The 23,113-nt window shown below is 44.5% G+C and overlaps 1 protein-coding gene and 1 long non-coding RNA gene across 3 annotated transcripts; both read left to right on the top strand.

Annotated features, from left to right (window-relative positions):
• The first annotated feature begins 189 nt into the window (after positions 1–189).
• Positions 190–22,878, top strand: GOT1 (glutamic-oxaloacetic transaminase 1). The gene is made up of 10 exons (XM_074339231.2): positions 190–501; positions 1,664–1,962; positions 9,974–10,155; positions 16,766–16,889; positions 17,341–17,453; positions 17,686–17,790; positions 19,626–19,776; positions 19,866–20,031; positions 20,756–20,898; positions 22,038–22,878. Exons 2-10 carry the CDS (start codon positions 1,845–1,847, stop codon positions 22,175–22,177), a joined length of 1,242 nt encoding a protein of 413 aa, XP_074195332.1. The 5' UTR covers positions 190–501; positions 1,664–1,844; the 3' UTR covers positions 22,178–22,878.
• On the top strand, positions 1,969–5,500 carry LOC141572915 (uncharacterized). 2 transcript variants are annotated; one of them, XR_012498471.2, is made up of 2 exons: positions 1,969–5,018; positions 5,146–5,500. It is a non-coding gene; the product is annotated as an uncharacterized LOC141572915 (long non-coding RNA). The 2 variants fall into 2 exon arrangements; XR_012498472.2 differs by having other exon boundaries at positions 5,150–5,500.
• Positions 22,879–23,113: the final 235 nt, after the last annotated feature.

The raw sequence follows: 23,113 nt of genomic DNA on the forward strand, positions 1-23,113 counted from the left end.
TAGCTAACCTAGGGTTGTTGTTCCCCAGGGAATGACGTAAAGTGTGACCATGACATTGTTGGCCAATGCTGTTAAGATGATACTTTTAAATCAAACTCTGGGAAGGCTGGGCTATAGAACACCCCTCTCAGCAGTTGCCCTCTGCCAGTGCTTTTGGAAGCACTGAAAGTTCATTGTTATTTCACCTTCAGTGTTGAACTTGCAATCTTAGAGGAAAATGTTGTTCATGTAACACTGTGGGCAATTACCTTTTAAACCAGAGGCAACGTTTCTAAGAAAAAAAAAGCAGGCGATCAAAGGTTGGCAGGTGTTGCACAAAGTTCTTTTGGCTTGTGTTTATTACCTTGAATGGAAAATTCATTTGGAGATTTGTTTTATTATTCAACGAATAGAGGCTGAGGTATTGTGTTCTTCTGGAACACCAAGAGAATTGACTCCTCCTTCCACCATTTATTGAATACTTACTAATAAGTGCAAGAAACCCAGGGAGACTTACAGAGGGTAAGATCTCCAGCCAAAAGAAGCTTACCATCTACAAGGGGTGTGGCAGATGTGTAATGATCACAAAAGCTAACATTTACAGAGTGCTTACTATATGCAACAAAACACTTTCTATGTATTAACTCACATAATCCCCACAACAACCCTGAGGAAAATATATTATCTCCACCTTACAAAGCAGGAACAGAAAGGTTAAGTAACTTGCCTAAACCTGCCCTAGTTAGTAAGGGGCAGGGCCAGAATCTAAATTAGGGCCAAGATTCCCAACTAGTGGGTTTCCTAAAATGATAACATTACTAACAAGGTACAGAAGCAAAGGAAAGAGAGACGGATTTTGACCAGAGTGAGGGTTAAGGTTAGACTTAATGGAGGAGGCATCTTCCTTTGGGTCTTGAAGCAGGTGGGGCTGAGGAGGAAGGAATACTCAGCGGGAAGGAACAGCCTGACCAAAGAAGAGGCAGTCTGGGTATCAGCCAGCTGCGCACAGCAAGATCAGGTTGAGTACTTGTGTGGGAGGGAGACGGCGCCCAGATCTTGAAGGTCCTGGTGAACCAGGCCCTCTCTGCGAGGAAAGGGGAGCAACAATCTCAAACTGTAAGAGCGGCAGAAAGGAACTCCTGATTTCTCCCTCATTTTTGGTAGATTGTCCCGTCTGACAGCCAGGCGGGCGGCCCACCCATATTTCCCTCGGGGGACACAGCCGGCCGAGATGGTCAAGGTCGTCAGCGCGGGTTCCGAAGCTGCACGTCCTGGCCGAGGACTGGCGCCCCAAACGCAGACGCCGGGGACTTGCCTGCCAGGCCGGGCCAGGCCGGGTCAGGAACGTGCGCGCTGCCGGGTCTGGCAGCAACACCTGTTCCGCTGCTACCGGAAACCAGTCCCCCGAAATTCCCGCCGGCCACCCCTCTTTCGTTTCTTGGCCCTTGAAGGTCGAGGAGGCAACCTCCAGGAAACACTGGCCGCTCGGCTCCTCCCGTCAGCCCCGGTACACCCCAGGAACAGTGGCCTCAGCGATAGGAGCATGCTCTGCCAATCAACCCTAGCCCCGGCCTCCATCTCAGCCGGCGTACATTGCATTGGTTGTATTATTACCGGCCTCCGATAAGATTCTCTTTTTGGATTGGCTAATAGCATCTCCTCCCTAGTGTAGCTTGTGCGTCAGAAGCTCGCGATTGGTTAGCCTCGTTGCCAAGCTCCGGACGCGGCTCGACCATTGGAGACCGCCGGCCCGTCCCCCGCCGGCTAGGTGAAGGTGAGAGTCTCCTCCAGCCCGCGCGACTAGACGGAACCCAGCGGCTCAAGGCCCACGGTGGAAGTTCTTCGTCGACTCGAGCTCTCTCGCTATGGCGCCTCCGTCAATCTTTGCCGAGGTTCCGCAGGCCCAGCCGGTCCTCGTCTTTAAACTCACTGCTGACTTCCGCGAGGATCCGGACCCCCGCAAGGTCAACCTGGGAGTGGGAGGTAAAGATGCTGTGCCCAGGAGTGTAAGCAGCCTGGGGAGCCGAGCCGACCTAACCTGTGCGGTGGGGACTGTGGGAGAGGCCGAGGCCCACCTTGACGCTGGCGGGATAGTGGGGCCCCGGAGAGGAGGCAAGATCTACGAGGCTTACTTAGTTCACCCTGCCCATTTTACAGATGGGTATATTGAGCCCCTGGACAATGGAGGTGTGTCCAAGGTCACACTGAACAGGTATAGCAGCCAGGACACAAGCTCAAGTTTTTCAGTTCCCTATTCTGTGTTCTTCATACTACATCCTTTTGCTTCGTAAGAAATGGGGCAGCTAGGGATTGTAAGGAATGCGAGGGAGATAGGATAGACTTGGAGTCCCGGTTGATGCGAAATGGGTAAAGGAGAACTCAACCCTAGGGAGCTCTGATCTCAGTGGGTAAAAATTTGAGAGACTACCAGATATAAACCAGGTAGTTTGCCAGGCCTTCTGGGGCAAGACCGAGGCGTGGTTTTGGCTTCAAGAGGTTTAAAATCAACAGGTGTTAAGTGAGATAATAAAGGTTGAAAATGCTTCTGCGACAGGTTAATGCTTCCTGGGTGGGGGAGCGGGGGACCTGGGAAGAATGTTCTGGCCCTCCCAGATGTGGTAGGAATGGTAGAGATGGTGGAAAGGAGCTGAAAGAGTGTGGAAATTAGAAACTCACTTTCTGCACACTCTTGTCTTCATGTCTTGCTTGTACTTCGTGGACCTGGGACAGCTCAGAGCACGAGCCTCAGTTTCCCCTTCTGCCAAGGAAAAGATTTGGATTGACGTTCCTCTGAAATTCCTTTAACTCTCATCTTCTCTGGTGAATTTGTTGTTTCTGTCACTCTCATTTGGATGTTTGAAATTCCACAGACACTTCATCGATCACATACAAAGACCAGCCAGGGAGAAGAAAATGAGCAGGATGATATTCTATGCTAGGGAACAGACTTAGAGTAAAGGACTAAAAATTTTGCAAAGAGAAAGTCGAACTGTTTTGGAGCAGAGGGTGTGGAGAAGGAGATTCAGACTTTCCACAGTGACTGTGTCTGTACATAGGACCTGTTACAAACAAGTCTTCACCAAGGAAAATGGGGGAGGGGTGAGAAAAAAGCCATTAAAAAAATGATGGTTTGTTGAAGCTGGTAATTTGTTGAAGCTGGGAATTGAGTACATGGACATCCATTATATTATTCTTGCAACTTTTGTATATATTTGAAATTTTCCGTAATAAAACATTTTTTTTAAAAAAGTCGGTACTACATAGTTTCACCCGTGGAGGGAAAGTGATGTTTTTAGCAGGCATCAGAATGGGAGAAAAATGGAAAGACTGCCTTGAATTGAATTTCAGTGGTTACCATTCCAGCTTTTATTTAAATCCAATCCAGAACCTCCAAATATTTCTTTAGGGCCAGGTATATAGTGAAGAACTAATACTGATATTGATCTAAAATATAGCTTTTTAAAACTTCAGATTTCATTGGATTAGTTACCTTTGAATTGTCTTACAGGGCTTTTGTGAGGATTAAATACATTTAAAGTGCTCAGAACAGTTTCTGGCACTTAACTAGGAGTTATGTAAGTGTTAGCTATTACTATTATTGTTGTTTTGGCATTTCTTTGGGTGGGGCATATAAAAGTTGTTGAATAAAAATGGTTGGCTCAAGAAGAGCAAAATGAAATAATTTCCGGCGTTGGTTCAGAAATAAACTGTTCATGCAGAGTAAAAGCGCCCTGCTAGCTCAGGCCAGAAATGATTAGCCCAGACACGTATTCTGCATCTCAGATGGTCACCTCAACTGTGACAGTGTCTTTGTCATGTTTTCCAGAAACCCAGGAACTCCAACTCCTTACTGTGAGCAAATGATTTGTGCTTTTAATCTCATTTAATGCTCACAACGATTCTGGAGGGTTGTATATTACCATTACTGCTTTAAAGGTAAGGAAGCTGAAGCCCAGATTAATGAAATAGTTGGCCCCAGGTCATATGGCCATCCATAGTGGAACTAGGGTTCCAGGCCAGGTTTCTCACACCTGGGTCTCTGCCCCTTCCTCTCTTTTGGGTACCTTTACGTGCTTCAGAGGCAGCCAGTGCACTGTAGTAGGAAGAACCAGGAGACCTGGGTACAGGTCCAGTGATGTGACCTTGAGAAGGTTATCTACCAGACTCAACTAGCTAAACAGCATGTCCTCTCTCTAAAATTCTAAGATTCATTTAGCACATTACACGAGTATAGTGTAGGATAATAATGTTACTGGCCTTATCAGTTGACTGAGGATTAAATTATATGTGAAATATGATATGTAAGTGAAAAGTGTTATATAAATGTTATTTTTGATGATACCTGTGACCAATCTTTTTCTGTGGATGGCAGGTGCTTGGATAAAGGTCTAATTAAAGTACAGAAGAATAAGAGGTTTCATTCCAGCTTTTGTATGTCCTAGCTTTATACACATCCCAAATACATTCTTTGTGAAGGAAATGTAATTAATCACTGACTTTGGGAAAGATGCTCTTTGTTTCTCTGTGGTAAGATAAAGCCCCATGTGGCTATCCAGCTCAAGTTCTACTGATGTTGGACATAATTAGAATAAACTGCAACCATAATCTCATTAGTTAGTTGCTGCTTGCAGATCGTTTCCCGAGAGATTCTTCTTGCTGTGACTATGTCCATAATTTCCTTGTAGTTAGAGGAGAGTATCACATTTTCCACTGTTAAGTATGACACACTCTGAGTTGACTTATTTCAGTGCTTCTCAAAGTTTCAGACAAATGGCTTTAAGGGCAAGGGAGACATGAGTCCAGCTTGATGCAGCCCTAAGCAAGACATTTCTTCATAGACTTCATTCAGTCCGTTTATCACGTAGACTTTGCGTCCTTTTGTTCCAGACAAACTGCGCTTACTTTAATATTTGTTGTTGTTTTTAAGGTGGGTTCTGACATCTTCAAATAAAATTGTTGGAGAGGTGTGTTGTGTCAGGTGTTTCTGAGTCCCCCTCTGGCCCTCTCCCCAGGACCCTAGTTGGAGAAGGGCCTTTGAGGTATACCTGCATGGGCTCTTGAGTGGGGATGGGTGAGGGGAATGGAAATCTCAGGAGGAGGAGGAGGAGGAGGAAGGTGATGGTTTCATCTTTTAATTCTCTTTGTTTTTCCTTTTCTTCTGGAAAGCAAGACTGCTGAACTCACCTGAAACCTGCATGACTCCTCTTCAAGAGCTTGTACCTGGGGAGAAGGGCATTGGTGCATGGAGCCTGGAGCAGGCTGATAAAAAGGCTGCTCGCACAGTCCTCTGGGGCCTGCTAGCTGCGGCTTTCCCTAGACATCTCTTGCTCTTATAAATAAGCGCATTGATCCATGAACTTAACAGTAAGACAGCCTAGCTCTTACAATCCTTGTGATCTTGGGCAAACTATTTAATTTGACTGGCCTCAGTTTCCAGATCCCTAGAGTAGGAATCACAATATCTGTTTTGTGAGTTTGTTATGAGAATTGAGAGTAAAATAAATGTAAAGCGTTGAGCACAGTGCCTTGTATGTACTATAAAATTTAGCAAGGATATACAAAGATCAACCTCTATGATTAGTAAACTTGACCTAATGAAATAGTAAAGAACAGTACATTCAATAAGTGAAGTACAAAGTACACAAAGTATTCAGTAAGCCCTTAGCATTATGGTGGCTTCAGCTACTGTCGATGTCTATAGTTAGGAAGTCTTTCTTTCCATCCTGTATTTCTTCCCTGAATGCCAGACCAATACTTACTACAGTTTGCTGGACACATCCTGTAACCGCCTCAAATTCAGCGTGTCTGAAACACAACTCGTCGTCTCCACCTTCCCCTCAATCTTTACTTTCTTCCTTCCCCTTACGTTCTATGTCTTGGTCAGAACCCTACCACCAGTCACTATTCATCCGGACTAAAAAGAGACCTTGGAGTCATCAGTGACCCCTTGGATCCCACATCTATTTATTTGGTCACCAGCTTCTGTCTTTTCTACCTCATAAATCTGTTTTGAATATCTCCCCTTTTCTTTATCCCTGTTGCCATGGCCCTCATTCAAGACCTCATTATGTTCCCTTGGGATTATTGCAGCAACCTCTTAACTATCTGCCTCTTTCCTCCTCTCCAGTTTATTTTCTATCGTGTCAATCAAATGATCCTATTAAAATGTACAGCTGTCCCTGTCACTCTCTTGCTGAAATACTTTCAGTGGTTTCCCCAGTGAAATGAAGTTCCTTCTAGAAGAGACTCCAAGACTCTTTGAGCTACTCCTGGCTATTCCTCCATGGAGCCTACATCCCAGCCTCATCTCTCCAAGCCTCCAGGACCTTGCACAGGTGTTCCCTCTGTCTGGAATGTCATTTTTTTCTTGTTTATCTTAAAAATTTTCCGCACTTCATTCTCTGTAAAACCTCCTCTGATCCTTCACAGAAGAAATGAGGGTTGTATTCTCTGTTTCCTGGAGGGTAGACAGTTTCTTATTTTATCTTTCCCATCCCTGTGTACCTACTTCTAGCTAGTGCCTCATTCATGGTCGAGTCAGCAAGTCCTTGTTAAATGAATGAGCAAATGAAAGACTGTATGAGAAACGCATGGGATCAGCAGATGGGAATGAAATCCCCTGGGAGAGCAGGCACAGTGGTGGTTGTTAACGCTTGGCCTTGTTGCTCCAATCACTTAGTTCTGCTTCGTTAGGGCAGGTAGGCGAGGCATTTGGAAGACCTCTGAAACTGAACCTGGTGAAACTGGGCAGTGAAGAAGGAAGGGGAAGTATAATTGGCCAATTTCTCTTTTGTCACAATATAGACGCATGCCTCTCTGTCACCCGTTGTATTACAGTATTTCTTAGAGATGCGTAGAGTATACAGTATTGGTAAGAGCAGCAGTGCTTTGGCTTTTCTTTGTCTTTTTATATTTATTTAGAATACATGATTTACAAATAACGTTATCATAAATATAATATAGATAACATAATTAGATATATAACCCCCAAACACAGATGTAAGGAATACTACAACTGGTTTTTCTATGAATACCCAAACTCTTGTATATCTAAATAGTAGCCTGTCTGTGTAGTTTAGTACATATATACTGCTGCTGCTTAAAGATTTCTAGAAACCCTCTTTTGAAATGCCTACTTAGACTCACACAAGAGACTACCTCTTTATAATTGCTCCATTAATATTATCCAGTTTATTCACCCACCTCTCTTGCTGGATGTGCTACAAGTATCATTTCTGAAAACTTCCAAAGAAACGAAGATTTGGCACCATCGAGGATATTCAAAATAATGAGATGTCGCCTCTAAAAATAATTCCAAAAGGGACAACTGTTACTTGGAAGTAATTATTTTTATATCTCCTTAAAAAAACAGACAAAATCCTCCCTAATGAAGTAGGCTTTTTGAACTTGTCGACAGGGAATTAGTTTGGTGGGCCAGGCGGTATAAAGTGACTTGGGGGGTAGTATTGTGAGTTAGATCTATCTACCCAGAGACTGGTGGTTGTTTAGTGGCTGTGTCAGGCTGGAGCTCTGTCTACATCAGGGGTATCCAAACTGCGGCCCGCGATCCATTGTTAATTGATCCGCAGCAAATTCCAAAAATACATTTAGTTTACTTAAATAAACCAGGTGAGGCAATACGTACTTCACCTCGAGTGAGTGGCCCGGCTGTTTGTGTATTTTACCGCATGTGGCTCTTGGTGAAAACCATTGAAAAAAGTTTGGACACCCCTGATCTACATTTTTATTACTAATATACTTAACAGATTTGCAGATGACACATTCCTGGAGGGTAGAATGAATTAATAGGAGACAGATGCAAAATCAAGATAATCTTACAAAGTCTCATTTGCTGTTTAACTTTTAACCTAATACTCAATTTTTTTCCAAAGGAAACACTCAAGAATATGTGTAAAGATATAAGAACATTCATCACAGTGTTTATAATAGCAAATAATCAAACGCAACACAAATATCTGATACATTATGCATAGAAAGGAATATTGTGTAGCCACTAAAACCATATTGTAAATGGCTTATATATATGAAAAATCTCCAATTGCATTCATCATAAGAGAAATGCAAATTTGTATTTTCGTATTGGCAAAAAAATCACTCAGTGGGTGAGACTAGAGAAGTAGACACTCATACTTTGATGGTAGGAATGTTAAACTAATAAAATCCTGATGGAGGCCAATTTGCATATATCTGTCAAAAACTACAAATACACATACTTCTCAGCCCACTCTTTCATTGTCAACCCTGCATCTTACAGATATATTTGCACACATGTAAGATGATGTCTGTACACGGTGTTCACTGAAGTTTTGTAATAGCCAAAGGTTGGAAACAACTCAGATGTCCATCAACAAGAGACTGGCAAAACAAATTATGCTACATTCATCAGTTTTGCAGGTATAAAAACAGAACAAAGACACTGTATGCACAGATATCAACAGATCTTCAAGTGGAAAAAGCAAGGAACAAAACAGTATCTAGTGTGCTATATGTTATCTTTTATGTAAATAGAGGGGCATAAGAAGCTGTGTTTGCTTGTGTATGCATAGGGAAATTCTGGAAGGCTACACAAATTAAGAACAGTTGATATCTATGGAGGAAGAGGATTTGGAACTAGGAAGATGGAAAATAAGGATGGGATGGGGACATGCGAATATATCACCTTTCAGAAGAAGAGTTAATGGTGATGAAAGATACTCATATATTTAAAAAGTAGAAAAAAGCATGTTGAAAATTCTATATACAGTCTGACGCATATTTTATAAAAGAACATACTCGTAAAATAAAGCTTAGAAGGTTGTACACCAAAATCTTCGTACTCCTTATCTCTAAGTGCTGAGATTACATGTTAATCGTAATGTTTATTATTTACTTCTGGGCTTTTCTAAATTTTCTACAATGGACATGTGTTGTTCAATAAACAATGTCAACCACCCTAAAAAGTGATTTCAAAAAAAAAGGGCAGAAAAGTTGGGCAGAAATCAACAAGCTAAAACCTAATCAGAATTACTCTAAAATATTCAGTGTGAAAATCACTTGCAAAGGTATAGGATTGTTGGAGACCTAAACGTTCAAGCAGAGAGGCAAATGACCCGTCAGGAATCCTACTCAGATCATTGGCTTGGATGAGCAGACCAGCTGCCCAAAAGCTCGAGTCCCCAAATAATCAGAGGGCATATAGGGGGAAAAATCAGTGACAGGGTCACTCAAAGTGGCTTAAAAATACTTTTTGTGTAGTTCAAGCAGTTCCTAGAAATTTGCTGTAAGCAGGATTAAATGTTACGAAATAGATAAATTTAAATCAACAAAAGTGTGACGCCGATGAAGTGGGAGGAACCGTTAAAATGGTAAACACTGAATGATGTCAGAACACAGAGAGGACACAGATATGTTTCAATGGGTTGGGTGATTGCGAAACCAGTTGTCGGAATCACCAGCCCCATGGCGTTTGCTTACCTTATTTCTGTTCTTATAGGACAAGAGGAGGAGGTAGTTCTCTCACCCCCATTCCTTCCATGTTTATGTTTAAAGCGACAGTGTTCGTCTGAAGTAGCAGCTAGCTAGCCCTTTTCTGGAAATCTCAGGGAGATGCAGAAGGAAGAAGACGACTGGGCCAATGGCTGCAGAGACCTGAGTGCACTAGTAGTACAGACGTAGTGTTTGTGAGCTACACGTTTTAGTTCGGGCAGTGCTTTCCCATGCACACACTCGATCCGGCTCTGTGATGTCCTGGCTTTATTTTCACATTCTACTGTCTGGCAGTCATATATTTAAGAACTCTAAGGATAGGAACCATGTCTGTCCTGCTTGCCCAGCTCCTAGCCCACTGCCTGGCCTAAAGCAGGCAGTCAGTAAGGGACGGAACTTAATTTTAGTTTCCCTTGCAGCTCTGGTTTGATGGGACTGTTCAGTTCTAAAGTCTTCCTTGGACGAAGCCTTAGACATTTCCCTTACACAACTCTTTCCCACATTCCAGCGTATCGCACGGATGACTGCCAGCCCTGGGTTTTGCCTGTAGTGAAGAAGGTGGAGCAGAAGCTCGCTAACGACAACAGCCTTAACCACGAGTACCTGCCAATCCTGGGCCTAGCGGAGTTCCGGACCCATGCGTCCCGCGTTGCCCTGGGGGATGACAGCCCAGCTCTCCGGGAGAAGCGGGTGAGTTTTGGGTGAGGATGGATCTTCTTAGAAACTGAAGGTAAAAGAGATGGAAAATTCAAGTTGTGTTCAAGTGTTAGGTGTTAGGTGTTTTGAACTGTCAGTGAATAAGGGTATGAATAAGGGTTTAAGTAGCGTAACCTCAGGAACCTGACAGTGCAAATAATGTGCTTTTGTATAAAGCACAGAGTCTTTGATGTTCATGTTTGCCCAGTAGATAATCAGATTTCAGGTGCTGGGTTTGAAGCAGTCAGGAAATACAAAGCCAAGGGAATTTAATGGAATGGTCCAGAGACCAGGGTCTGGACCCAGCCCTGCCACTGCCTTTGACCATTAGGTAAGTCATGTACCCCTCTAGCCCCTCTGTCTCATCTACATGTTAGAAAAAGACTAGTTTTTGATTCACGTTCCCATGAGGAGCATTTGTATAGCGGATACTTTAAGGGGCCTCTGAACCCCCTGAAATTTTATGCAAAATTCTATGTATATGTGTATTTTTGGGGAGGAGGTTCATTGCTTTTATTAGATTTTCTAAAGGAGGCTGGGGCCCCCCAAAGTTCGAGAGTCACCTGGCTAGATGCTCTCTAGTTCTGAAGTTCCTGCCGCTTCTCATATCCTTTCATTCTGCTAGCCCTCATCTCAGCCTCTCATTTAAGTGCTTCCTGGTACAATGTCGTCTATGCACGAAACCAGAGACTCGTGGAAGTGGAACACGTTTGGAAGCAGACACCGTGAGGGCGACCCTATGTGGCAGGAAGTGGTGTGGTGGGGATTCTCAGTGTTGTTGGGATTCAGAGAAGAGGGCAGCTGGAAGGGCCTGAGATGAGACTTCAGCTGAACCTTGGGGAATGAGGCCAGGACACTGGTTCTCAATGCTGGCTGTACGTTGGTATCACCTGGGCAGTTTTTAAAAACATACTGGTGGTTGGACTCTACCAGACCAGTTAAATCAGGATCTTGGAGGGTACCACCCTACACCCTTGTGCTACCTTTCCCCCCTAATTCCTTGCCTCCCACAGGCATATTTTTAATAGCCCCCCAGGTGATTCAAAAGTACAGCCAGGATTGGGAACCATGAAGTACACAGGAAAGAGAAAGGAGGGGGATTTGTCTGGAGTAGTAGGAGTCCAAGGCCAGAAGTAAGGTGAGCAGGTCAAGTTTGTAAAAGAGACCTCCCTGATTAGAGCTGGAACACGGTGGGTAGATCCGGCGGCTGGTTTGGGCAGCCCAGGGCGGGGCGGGGGCCACCTGCTGGTTTGGGCAGAGGAGTTGCCCAATGAAAGTGTTGGAAGTTGATAAACCTGGCTGGATGGTAAGAGGGGGAAGAGCTCAACTTTTTGCAATAGTCCAGCCAGGTATTGTGCAACTTAAACCAGCGGCCCTTATTGTTCCCCTGGGCTAGTGTTGTAGTGCAGGCTTCCTGCGTGAAAGCGACCACATCTTGGAGTCATCTGATTTAGTCCTCCACGCTGTTACCCAGATGCCCTGGTAAACAGAACGGCAGGGTACAATGAAGGTTGCACACGGGCTCATGCTTACATATATTAGGAGGCAGGGACGCTCCCATGAAGGTCTTGGAACTCAGGTCAGTGCTTAGGTTAAGTAATTAGCTTTTGTCTGGAGAGACTGTGACTTACTTGCCTGAAGGAACCAAAGGAACACAGGTAGAAAAGGTAGAGTGTAGAGATTATGGGCAACATTGGGAAGTTGCTCTGAAAATCATGTTCCCACAGAGGGAGAGGAGAGTCTTGATGAAGTTTGAAAGTGGGGAACTTTGGCAACTGGCGGTTATCCTCTGAGATGCTGTTGATAAGTTAGTTGACATTCTGTTGTTGACAAATAAGAACACACTCTGTGTCTGGGAGCTTCTCTTCTAAGGCTGTGCATCCTTACAGGCTTATTAACCAGTGCGCAGGCGCTTGTTCCTCGGCCCAGCGCTCCCAGTCTGGGTCACTTACTACTGGAAGACTTGGGGCTGTTGCTTGTGCATCGTAGCCCTTCCTTGTAATCCAGTTCATCCCGTGTTGTGTTTTGATCATAGAACACATTTAAAGGCGGTCTTCATGGCGGTCTGTAAATGTTTGAAGACGTTTTTTCTGAATGGTTTAGGAGTCTCTCGTGGCATTTACACCACCACAGATACTGGTGGATACTGAGCGCTGGACCTCTCCTCTCTCTCTGAATGTCTGCACCATCCCCAGGCTCCTGTCTCAGTTCAGCTCACCATTGTCTCATTTGGATTCTTGTGACAGCCTCTTGCCTTAGTCTCTTGCCCATTCCAGTACCTTCTGCACAGTGCAGTTAGAATGATCTTCTTGAGCAAAAAAAGCTCATCATGTCACCTGCTCCTCTCTTCACACACACAACAGCTCCTCCATTATCTCTACAGGGTAAAAGCTAGACTTTGAACTGGACGGGCGGCATATTTGAAGCTGGCCTCCTCCTAGTCTTGCAGTTACTTAAACCCTCCCCGCTTCCCTGCTGAAGTCCTGCCGTTCTGAGACCCTGTTGTTTATTAGACCCGGCAGGCGCTGTCGTGAATTAGACAGAGCATTTGCCTCAACTGTTCCTCTGCTGGGAGTGCCCCCCCTCACTGCTCTAACTCCCCAGTTGCCACCTGTATGTCCTTCAAGGTCCCATCAAGGGTCACCTCCGTGCTGAATCCTCGGCGGTCGCAGGCAGCACTCGTTGGGGTCCTGTCAGTTACGCAGGACTTTGCTCACAGCTTGGGAATAACAGTGCTTACTGTGCTTACCAACTTGATAAGTGTAATTCATTGTATAATTAAATTGTATAATTGTATACTTTATAAACCTGTCTCTCCCACAAGACCGTAACTTACCCCCATGGCAGGGATAATCGCTTACTTACTTATCTTGCAAATGTTCCGTGTTTAGCTCCTAGCCTGGCACCCCAGAGATTGTCAGATGTTTGAATTCATACATGCATCCAGTCAGTAGATGAGTGCTCACCACTAGGGGTGGGCGCTGTTCCTCATGTTGCACACAGAGGTGACCAAAACACCCACATTTCCTCTGCCCTGGCTTACAGTTTTGTGGAGAGAAAACTATAAACAGAATAAGTAAACCACGATACAGCATATTAAAAGGTGATACATGCTATAAAAATAGAGCAGGGAAGGCATAGTAGGAGCCCTGAGGATGAGAGTGAGGCTGGATACAGTTTTAACGAGGGTGGTCATGGTAGGATGGAAATGACATTTGGGCCAAAACGTGAAGGAGATGAAGCATGAAAGGAAGAGGGAATGAACCTGAGAACAAACAGTAATCATGTTTTCCCTTAGGTTTTTCTTCGCAGCATTTAACATTTCCAGGTCCTTCAACCATTTGGTGGAGACCCATTTTCTAGACTCTTCACTGCCTCTTACTGCTTTTCTGTCTCTAGACCTTAGGATCCAGACCAAATATCTCCTGCGTGGGACTGTTTCAGCTTCTGAAGTTACTGAGCCCCTCTTGGTAGGAGGAGGGCTTGTGTGCCATGTGATGACGTCCCAGTTTCTCGCTTTGACCATTGCCTCTTGGGGCTTTGGCTGTGGCTCTCCTCTTTTCATCACTGCCTTTTTCTCTAGCTCGTTGAGCCCACGTTTACCTAGCACCAGGTGCCAGATACTGTGTGCATGGCTGTGGGCGCCCAGGTCAGTGTAACATGGCCTCGCCTACAAGCAGCTCCTCACAGTGAAGTCATCACATCAGTAAACTGTGACCCAGACAAACATTGTAGAGCGTAGCAGGGGTTTCTTCAGGGAGCATGGCTCAGTCGGGTGTACAGGTGATCTACTGACACACTTCATACCAAGTCTTACTGGATTTCCCTCGTGCTGGGTATCCCTGTTTAGACACCCACATCCAGTTGCTTGGCTCCTTGAGAAGTCTGTACTTTGATATTATGATTTTGATCCTTTGATATTATGATTTTCCTTCTTCCCAAATATAGGATTTTATTGGGCTCTACAGCAATTTGCCAAAGGTCAGTTCACAGAATGACCAAATTCACCAAAAATTTGTTTCTGTTAATTGCTGATAGAGTTTAAAGCAATTTGTGTTTCACAATTTGTGTTTCACTGAAGCCATCCAGTGTTGAATGTATTTTTAGGGCGTGCTAGTTTCTTGAGAGTTTGATGTGTCAAGTGTCATACACATCATGACTCTCAAGGATCAGTTAATGTTAGTGAAGTGGATTTTTCTCTTCCAAACACATTTTCAGTCTCATCTATTGATTTTTTTTGACTTCTTTGAATTAATGGCTCTGCTTTCTGGAGTGGGAGAGAAACGATGGCATTAAAAGTTGAGCACTGAAAATAAAAAATCATTCCTGGGAATGTTTTCTCTGATCTCCACATGCCCCTGTCCCATATCCATGATAACTTAAAACCTTGTTTAAGGGAAACCTTGCTAATTTAATTTGTATAGGAAGTATCAACATTCCAGAATTGCTTAGGTGTTTGAAATGTGAAATAGTAAAGTCGACATTCAACTTAGCTGGTGACAAATGCATGAAAAATAAATGCACATTTGGGTTACATTACCTTGATAGAGATTTGCATTAAAGAATCCAGGTAGATCACAGTGTGAAGGTAAAACCTTTAAAGTAATGGGCAGAGACTGGTGCTCAGTGGGGATCACTGAGGAGCAGGGAATTCATTGTGCCAATCAGACGTGCACCAGCCGTTTTCCCCCCAGTCCACTGCTTGTGCTTCTCTCTACAATGGACAGCCACGCTCGCTTCCTCATTCCCTTGAATGTCAACTTCGTTTCTGTTTCATGTTTCAGATGGTATTTTTTCACAGATGCTCAGATCTCTGGATACAAATAGAACAGTGGGGAATGATAATGGTTGTAATTGGTATCATTGCCTTGTTCCTGGGTTAGAGGGAATTTCTGCTAACGATTCATTGTTCATCATGAGGCTGACTTATTCATCATGGCTGAATGAATTTGTCTTTCAGTTATTTTCAGGATGTATCCATTGTTTGCTGTCTTACTGAGCATTTATATCAGAAATGGCTATACTGCTTTTCTTATGTTATGATGCTCATTTGGATATTCTCCATCTGGCAGCGTGACAAATTTTATAATATATTTCTTAATAATCATGCATTCATGGAATGACTCACACTTGATCAAGGAGGTATTTTTAAATGCAATGTTGGATTCAGACTGTTCATTAATGTTTATTTGAGAAGGTTAGTATTAATATTAATGAAAGAGCTTTTTCCTGTTTTTTTTTTTTTTTTTCCCTTTGTCATCTTTTAGCACCAGTGTTAAGTTAGTTTTTTAAAAAAAGATTTTGAAAGCTTTTCTTTATCCAGGAAGATTTTTTTTTTTATGTTTTTATTGTAGAAAATTTCAAATATACACAACAGCAGATAAACTGTAACGAACAGTCTTATCATCCAGCTTCAACAATGACATGTATGTGGTCAATCTTGTATACCCCTTACCCCCCGCCAAAGTCATATTGTTTTACAGCAAATCCCAGACATCTCAATATATTTTTAAAATTATCTAAAAATTTTACAAATAATACATGAATACATTCTCTTTATTTTTAAAAGACAGTTTCCAGGTTAGGCCAAAGTCCCTTTGGCCACTATTCCCACATCTTAGGCCCCTGTCCAGAGGTTGCCACTATAACTGGATTCCTTTTATTTAGATAGGCTTTCTCATGTGATCTTTTCCTTTCTTCTCCTTAGTCCTATAGACACACTAAGCAACATGTAATTTATGACATTTTGCTACTGAAGGAGTTATGCTGAAATCTTGTTAGAACTGTGAAAGGGCAAAATCAAAGCTATGTAGGCAAACAGCATGAGCGGGCACAGTGACCAGGTCTAAGTGACAAGACCCAGAATGACATCCGGCCTGCCACTTACCCGCTCTGTATGCCTTGGCAAACCACTTCTCTGAATCAATTTCCTCGTGTAAATTGGGGATCTAGAACTTACTTTACAGGGTTGTGTGAGGATCACATAAAAATGTGGGTGAAGGTATTTTGAAAAAGGTGAAACACAGGATTTTTATTATTGTCCATGTGAGGTCATTTTGAGATGAGAGGAAGCTCAAGGAGAGGGAAGTAGTATTTGCAGGTCACCTTTGTTTTGTTAGGACATATTTCTAAGGATTAGTACGCCTGTATTATAGAAGGGGAAAGGAGTATGACAAATTGATGTTGATGGCAAGCTGGAAACATTATTTTCCAGGCTCCTGCAGGAGGGCAGTTTTGATCTTGGGATGGGTGCCAAGGGAAGGGTGTGCCTTCCAGGCCACACAGTGAGGTGGTCTAGGTCCTCTGCCTCTGTATCAGAAGGGATGCTCCTCTAAGAGTCACACGTCCTGGGGTAAAGACCAGGCACTACTGCTTGTAGCTGGTAACTCTCAGCAAGGTAGTTCATGTCTCAGCCTCAGTTTCCTCATTTGTAAACATGGGCAAATACCAGTGTCTTCTTCATGCAGTTGTGAGGTTTCATACAATAGTACAGTTATAGGGCTTAGCACAGAGCAGGCGCAAAGTAAGTGCTCATTATTACTGTATTTTTCCTGGTATTATCTGACCTCACCATTATCAACCAGTGACACTGCTTCTCTTTCAGGTAGGAGGTGTGCAGGCTTTGGGGGGAACAGGTGCACTTCGGATCGGAGCTGAGTTCTTGGCGCGATGGTACAACGGGACAAACAATAAGGACACACCTGTCTACGTATCCTCACCAACCTGGGGTGAGTCCTTTAGCTGTGTAGGGAGGAGAAACAGCCAGGGGGCAATTGTGACTCTCACTGCTTTTACAGAAACTGTAACCCAGCCTTGGATCAGCTGACATTTGGGAATGGCTTGAGCATGGGCTTATGGCAGGGCGTGAGTAACCCAATGCTCAGATTCACAGTAGGGAGACTTTTTCCCAGGACTCTTGGTAGACTTGTATTTTCATGTACGTGGCAACTTCCCAGAAGAGCTTAAAACGTAGATGCGGGCAGTCGGTAATAGGAGGTGTTTAGCCTGCTGAGACTGGTTGAACTTGTTCTTGGTTGCACTGATTCTTCTAAATCTTAACCCCTCAACTAGATGCCGCCCAGTGGACATTCCAGGGTCCTGGGAGCTGACTTGTATCCTTTCCAATTATGCCTCTTTGTGTTTGTAAAAGCGTTTAATGTTTTACCCCTTTGCTTGCAGAGAATCATAATGGTGTATTTTCTGCCGCTGGATTTAAAGACATTCGGTCCTATCACTATTGGGATGCAGCGAAGAGAGGACTTGATCTCCAGGGTTTCCTGAACGATCTGGAGGTAGGTGATGAGATGAAAAAGTAAACAGAACCCTCTGGTATCAGGAGGATCAGGGAAAAGTCTTTGCATCAGGTGATAAGTGAGAGAGTCTGAGCGATTCTACACAAGCCAGATGGTGGTTTGTGAAATGGCACTTAAGGAGGTAACACACTGCCCCTAGACCCGTGTGCCTCCACTCTGTCCCCCCGTATTCCTGTTGGTGTCAAAGCTGACATAGCTTCCTTCTCCTTAGAGTGCTCCAGAGTTTTCCATCTTTGTCCTCCATGCCTGTGCACACAACCCAACTGGGACCGACCCAACTCAGGAGCAGTGGAAGCAGATCGCATCTGTCATGAAGGTAAGTGCCTTGTCAGAGCACCTCTTAAAAGATAGCGAGTATTAACATTTAGTGAATTCAAAAGCAATACTTGTTTACCGAAGAATTTGGAAAATGGAGAAAAACCTGAAGAAGAAAATAAATATTAACTATAAATCCTGTTACCCAAAGAAAGCCACTGTTAATATTTTGTACAGAATGTCAGGTGTAGTTTTTTTTTCTTAGTGTAGTTATACATATAAATAAATCTATTTTATAAAGATAGGATCATTTGTCTGTACTATTTTATTTATTTATTTATTTATTTATTTATTTTTATTTTTTGGCTATACTGTTTTATAACATACTTTGTCTTTTCATTTGAGCTCCTTTCCATGTCATTAAATGTTTTGCAGAGTTGTTTCCCACATGTGGATATGTCACGTTAGGGATTGACTAAATCAGTTGGCGGCCATTAAGATCTCAGGTTTCTTGCTCATATGAATAATTTTTTAATAAAACTTTTTAATTATTTTTTGGGGAATAACTTTCTAGATTGGAATTTCCAGCTTCAAGTGTATATCTATTCTTTATTACCGTGTGTAAAGAGTACTTACTGAGAAACTGTTATGTGCCAGGCCACGTGGGAATGCGCTAGTGAGCAAAGTGGAGATGGGGCCTGCCCTCAAAGAGCATGCAGACTGTCTGGGGACACAGCCAAGTCCTGTGACACAGCTGTGTGTGGGGGGTTATAGGGAGACTCTGGGGAGTGTGTATGTGTCGAGAGGAGTGGTAGTGGCAGAAGCAGCTTTCCTGGAAGAAGTGGTTTTCAGGTTGTGACTTGATGGATGAGGACAGGTGGGGGCTGGTGGGGAAGGAATGTTCCCTGCAGGGGGAAGACCATGTCCAGAAGCCCAAGGCAGAGGTCACGGCCCATTTGAGGAAGTGAAAGTAGTTCTTGGGATGGCCTGGATTCCAAGGGAATTGGAGGAGTGTGAGTGATGAGGCGAGAGAGGTACATGGGGGCCACATCCTGTGCTGAGGCACTGCCTTCATTCCAAGGGCAGCCAGTAGCCCCTGGAAATCAATGATGTCATGTGACATGATTGAATGTACACTGTCTTCAAGCCACCCTGGCTGCGTAGCAGGGAAGCGATCAGACAGGCTCGGAGGGCAGTTAGGTGCTATTGCTGTATCCAGGTAGGAGTTGATGGGGACCTGAATGAGGTAGGTGGCAGTGGCAGACGTGAAAGGATTCCAGAGCTTGCAGGAGTTAGGACTTGGAGTGTGATTGGATGTGAGGGGAGCTGCAGAGGTAGGGGTGGAGGATGCACCCAGGCCCCTGGCCTGGACAGCTGGGGGCAGAGAAGCGGAATCCACATAGAAAGTGAGCCCAGTAAGAAGAGCCAGTTCAGTGTGGGGAGCTCTTTGAGGAGACCGTAGTGATAAGAATAGAGACCATGTCTTGAGTACCCAGTAGACTAGCCCTGTGGTTGTGAGGAGGCCCTGGGGATACCAAGCTGACACTTGACTAAGCTTGTCACACCAGGAATTCATAGGGAAGAATCCACCAACATAGGACAGAAACTACTTCCGTGCCCCCAATAAGCCTTGCTAGCAAAGCAGCATCATGACACTCTAGGACAATATACTTAAAAAGGTGAGGTTTACTGAAATTGTTAGATTTGTTGGTTGGTATTTAGCTGAATAGAGAAACAGATGTAAAGTAGTGGCTGGACGGAGAAAGAAGGGAGATATAATAGGTGAAATGGACAGTGTTAGAAGTTCCTTCCAGGCCCCGGTTGGGGAAGGAAAGCCGCTTTCGGAGGTTGGTTCTAGAAGGATTTCCTGCCCTGACTCGCTTTCCTTCCTCGCAGCGCCGGTTTCTGTTCCCCTTCTTTGACTCAGCCTATCAGGGCTTCGCCTCTGGAGACCTAGAGAAAGACGCCTGGGCCGTTCGTTATTTTGTGTCTGAAGGATTCGAGCTCTTCTGTGCTCAGTCCTTCTCCAAGAACTTCGGGCTCTACAGTGAGTGCTCTCCTGAGTTACAGCCCCACCCACCGCACCCCCTGACCCTCTTAAGGTCCTCCAGGGCTGATTCTCGAACCTTTCTCTAGATGAGCGAGTGGGGAACCTGACCGTGGTTGCAAGAGAACCGGATAGCATCCTGCGGGTCCTTTCCCAGATGGAGAAGATTGTGCGAATCACTTGGTCCAATCCCCCTGCTCAGGGAGCACGAATCGTGGCCACTACGCTCTCTAACCCTGAGCTCTTTAAGGAATGGTAAGGGGCTCACAGCCTGAGGCGAGGGGTGGGAACGCAGAATGGTAACTGTGCCATTTCACTGCACTGCCTCTTCCTCTTATTTTGGCTGAGGCAGGACAAAATTCCTTTCACCTCTCTGAGTCTCAGATACTTCTGTAAAATTGGGCTGCCACCTACTTCTTCCGTGTGCATAACACCACACATGGAATTTAGGAAGAGGCACTCGACAAGTGGGAATTTCCCCCACTTTCCCAGCACTGAGGCTTCTTCCCCTTAACGTTGGGAAACAGGAAGGAATTCCTGATAGAACGGAATATCCAACTTCAAGTCAGTGTGACATTTTGGGGGCCCTTCATTCTTAACTACTTTACATATATTTTATCTTATTTTGAAACAGAGTAACTTTTACATAGTAGTTCAGTCTGCAACCTCTGCTTAATTAGGCATGATAAGATAGAGTATTCTGTCTAGATCAGTACTTAGGTGAAGTCTGAGTTAAAATAGAAGTGGTGTTACAGCCAGTACAGCCAAGACTAGCACTGAGCTCTGTCAGTAGATACAATCCTCTCCTGCCCGCTAACTCTGGTCTGCTTAGCCACCCATGCAGGCATCCACACACGTATCCTAGGCAGGTCGGGATCCCATTTTCAGCTTATAGATTAAATTAGGGTTTTTAAACCTCCATGTTTCCATGTACCATCTCTCCTGTCTGGACTGGTATTTATATTTGCTGTCCACTCAGGACAGGTAACGTGAAGACGATGGCCGACCGGATTCTGACCATGAGAGCTCAACTCAGGGCACGACTGGAAGCCCTCAAGACCCCTGGAACCTGGAACCACATCACTGAGCAAATTGGAATGTTCAGCTTCACTGGGTTGAACCGTAAGTGACTCCCACCATTTTTGTGGGCTGGAAAGTAGCTCAGAGCCAGCTGGGAAGTAACAGGATTTATAGCTTGGAAAGAAGTCAGGATGCCAGCTGGTCAGGTGCTCATGGGGCCCATCTTTCCAGCTTGAAGGTGGCTGTCTTCTTGTTGCACTCTCACATTGTGGAGGGGAAGGGGGAGAGAAAGAGAGAACATGCCAGCCCACGAGCTAGCTCTCTGGTCTCCTCTTACAAGGGCACCACTCCCATCGTGGAGGCCCCACCCTCAGGACCTCATCTAAGCCTAATGACCTGCCAAAGGGCCCCATCGCCCAATCCCATCTATTGGGAGTTAGGGTTTCAACATGAGAACTTGGGAGGGACACGAACATTCAGTCCATAACAATTATTATTATCCCATTCCCTCAAACTGGTGCTGTCTTAAGGGTACAAATTAGTTAGGCAAAAAAATCAGCTAAAATGTTCTTGTGACTTTTCAGCAAAGTGAAAAAGCTCTAGAGATTGTGGCATAGAGGAAGTCCAGGCAGTTCCTTCCTGTTTCACCCACGAGCATTTCTGCAGACGTGGGGAAGCCCTCCTGCACGTGTTTGAAGGAGAGCTGAGAAGTGCCAAGTCAGAGAGATGCCTGCAGTTTTTCTGCCCATTGGTTCATACACACAGCATTTACCCAGCACGTCTCATGCTTAGGCCCTTGTACAGTGTCCTGTGGAGGTGAAATGTCAGAGGGAAGCTGCTGGTAGGTGCTCAGGGATAAGCACCAGGTTAAGAAAGAGATAAAGGAAGCACCTCAACCAGTGTTTCATGTGAGTGGAATGTTCTTAAGTCTGAGGGTTGTTTCAGTTGACAGGGTGTCCTGAGGACTGTCACATGCAGGGTTTAGCTGGGAGCTAGTCCCAGACGAAAATCCCCATGGGAGGAGTGATATTCAACTTTCTGAGGATTAGAAAATTGGCTAGTAAGACTAGTTCCCAGAGTCTACTGAGCGTGTTTCCCTGTGTGCCAACTGGACAAAATAACTCCTTTTGTTTCTCTGTGTTACGGGAAAAGAGGGAAAAATGGAATTGTCACAGAATTGCCAAACCTCCATGGCTTAAAGGGTTTCTGCTACTGATCGTATCTCTTTCGGTGTTTAACAGCCAAGCAGGTTGAATATCTGATCAATGAAAAGCACATCTATCTGCTGCCAAGTGGTCGGATCAACATGTGTGGCTTAACCACCAAAAATCTAGATTATGTGGCCACTTCCATCCATGAAGCAGTCACCAAAATCCAGTGAAGAAGCACCACCCCAACAGCACCACCAAAGCGGCCCTGTCGTGTGTGTCCTCTGCCTGCACAAACCTACGTGTACATGTCACCGGTTAGAGACTATTGAAGGACTGAAAAAGGCTGCTCTGGTGAGGAGGCGTGGCTGCTGTTCCAACTGGCCCCACGTGAAAGAATATCCCCTGAGAAGAAATGTGGGCCTGGGATGAGAGCCCTTTTGGAGGCCAGAGCAAATTACGGTTTCTATTTAAGAAGAATAAAAAGGTACTTTGATCATAAGCCGTAGATATCTTGGCCCCTCGTTAGAAGCAGGAGTGTTGCCTGTGTCGCTTGTGTGATTCTTGTGTTCCTTGACTTTGTACAAAGTCTAGTCCCAAAGATCAGGTTGTCTGAAGAGTCACGTGTGATTGTGGGTTTTGGCTGTGTCTCCATCCAGTGTCCTGTCTCCCTGCTCTTCTGCATGGTTGTGTCCCTAGCCCTAAGCTTTCGTTCTTTAGGGTGACCAAGAAAATAAATATATTTACATCACACACACACACACACACTCTCTCTCTCTCTCTCTCTCTCTCTCTCTCTCTCTCTCTCTGAAACAGAAGTTTCACAGGACAGTATTTACCCTTGCTATATGTAGTGCTTTCTGATATTTTCTAGTCGACTCTATTCTACTGTGTGCTATTTCACTAAAGAAATAAAAGTGCTGCTTGAGTCCTATGGAATTGACTTTGTGATCCACTAATGGGTTGGAACCCATGGTTTAAAACGAATGCTGTAGCAGGACTTACTAGTTGCTAAAGAGAAAACTAGCATGTTCTTGCAGCATGCCTCCCTCTAGTGAGCGGGCCGCTCCACAGCTCCTTGTCAGTTGCCTGGGCTTGTCCTTCAGAGGCCAGCTGTCTTCTTATAGCATTAAGACCCTGGACTTCATGGATTCATGGAAGGGTTGACA

The sequence above is a fragment of the Rhinolophus sinicus genome, chromosome 15 (genome assembly GCF_057876585.1).
Source record: "Rhinolophus sinicus isolate RSI-liver-muscle chromosome 15, RSI-T2T, whole genome shotgun sequence".
Lineage (NCBI taxonomy): Eukaryota > Metazoa > Chordata > Mammalia > Chiroptera > Rhinolophidae > Rhinolophus > Rhinolophus sinicus.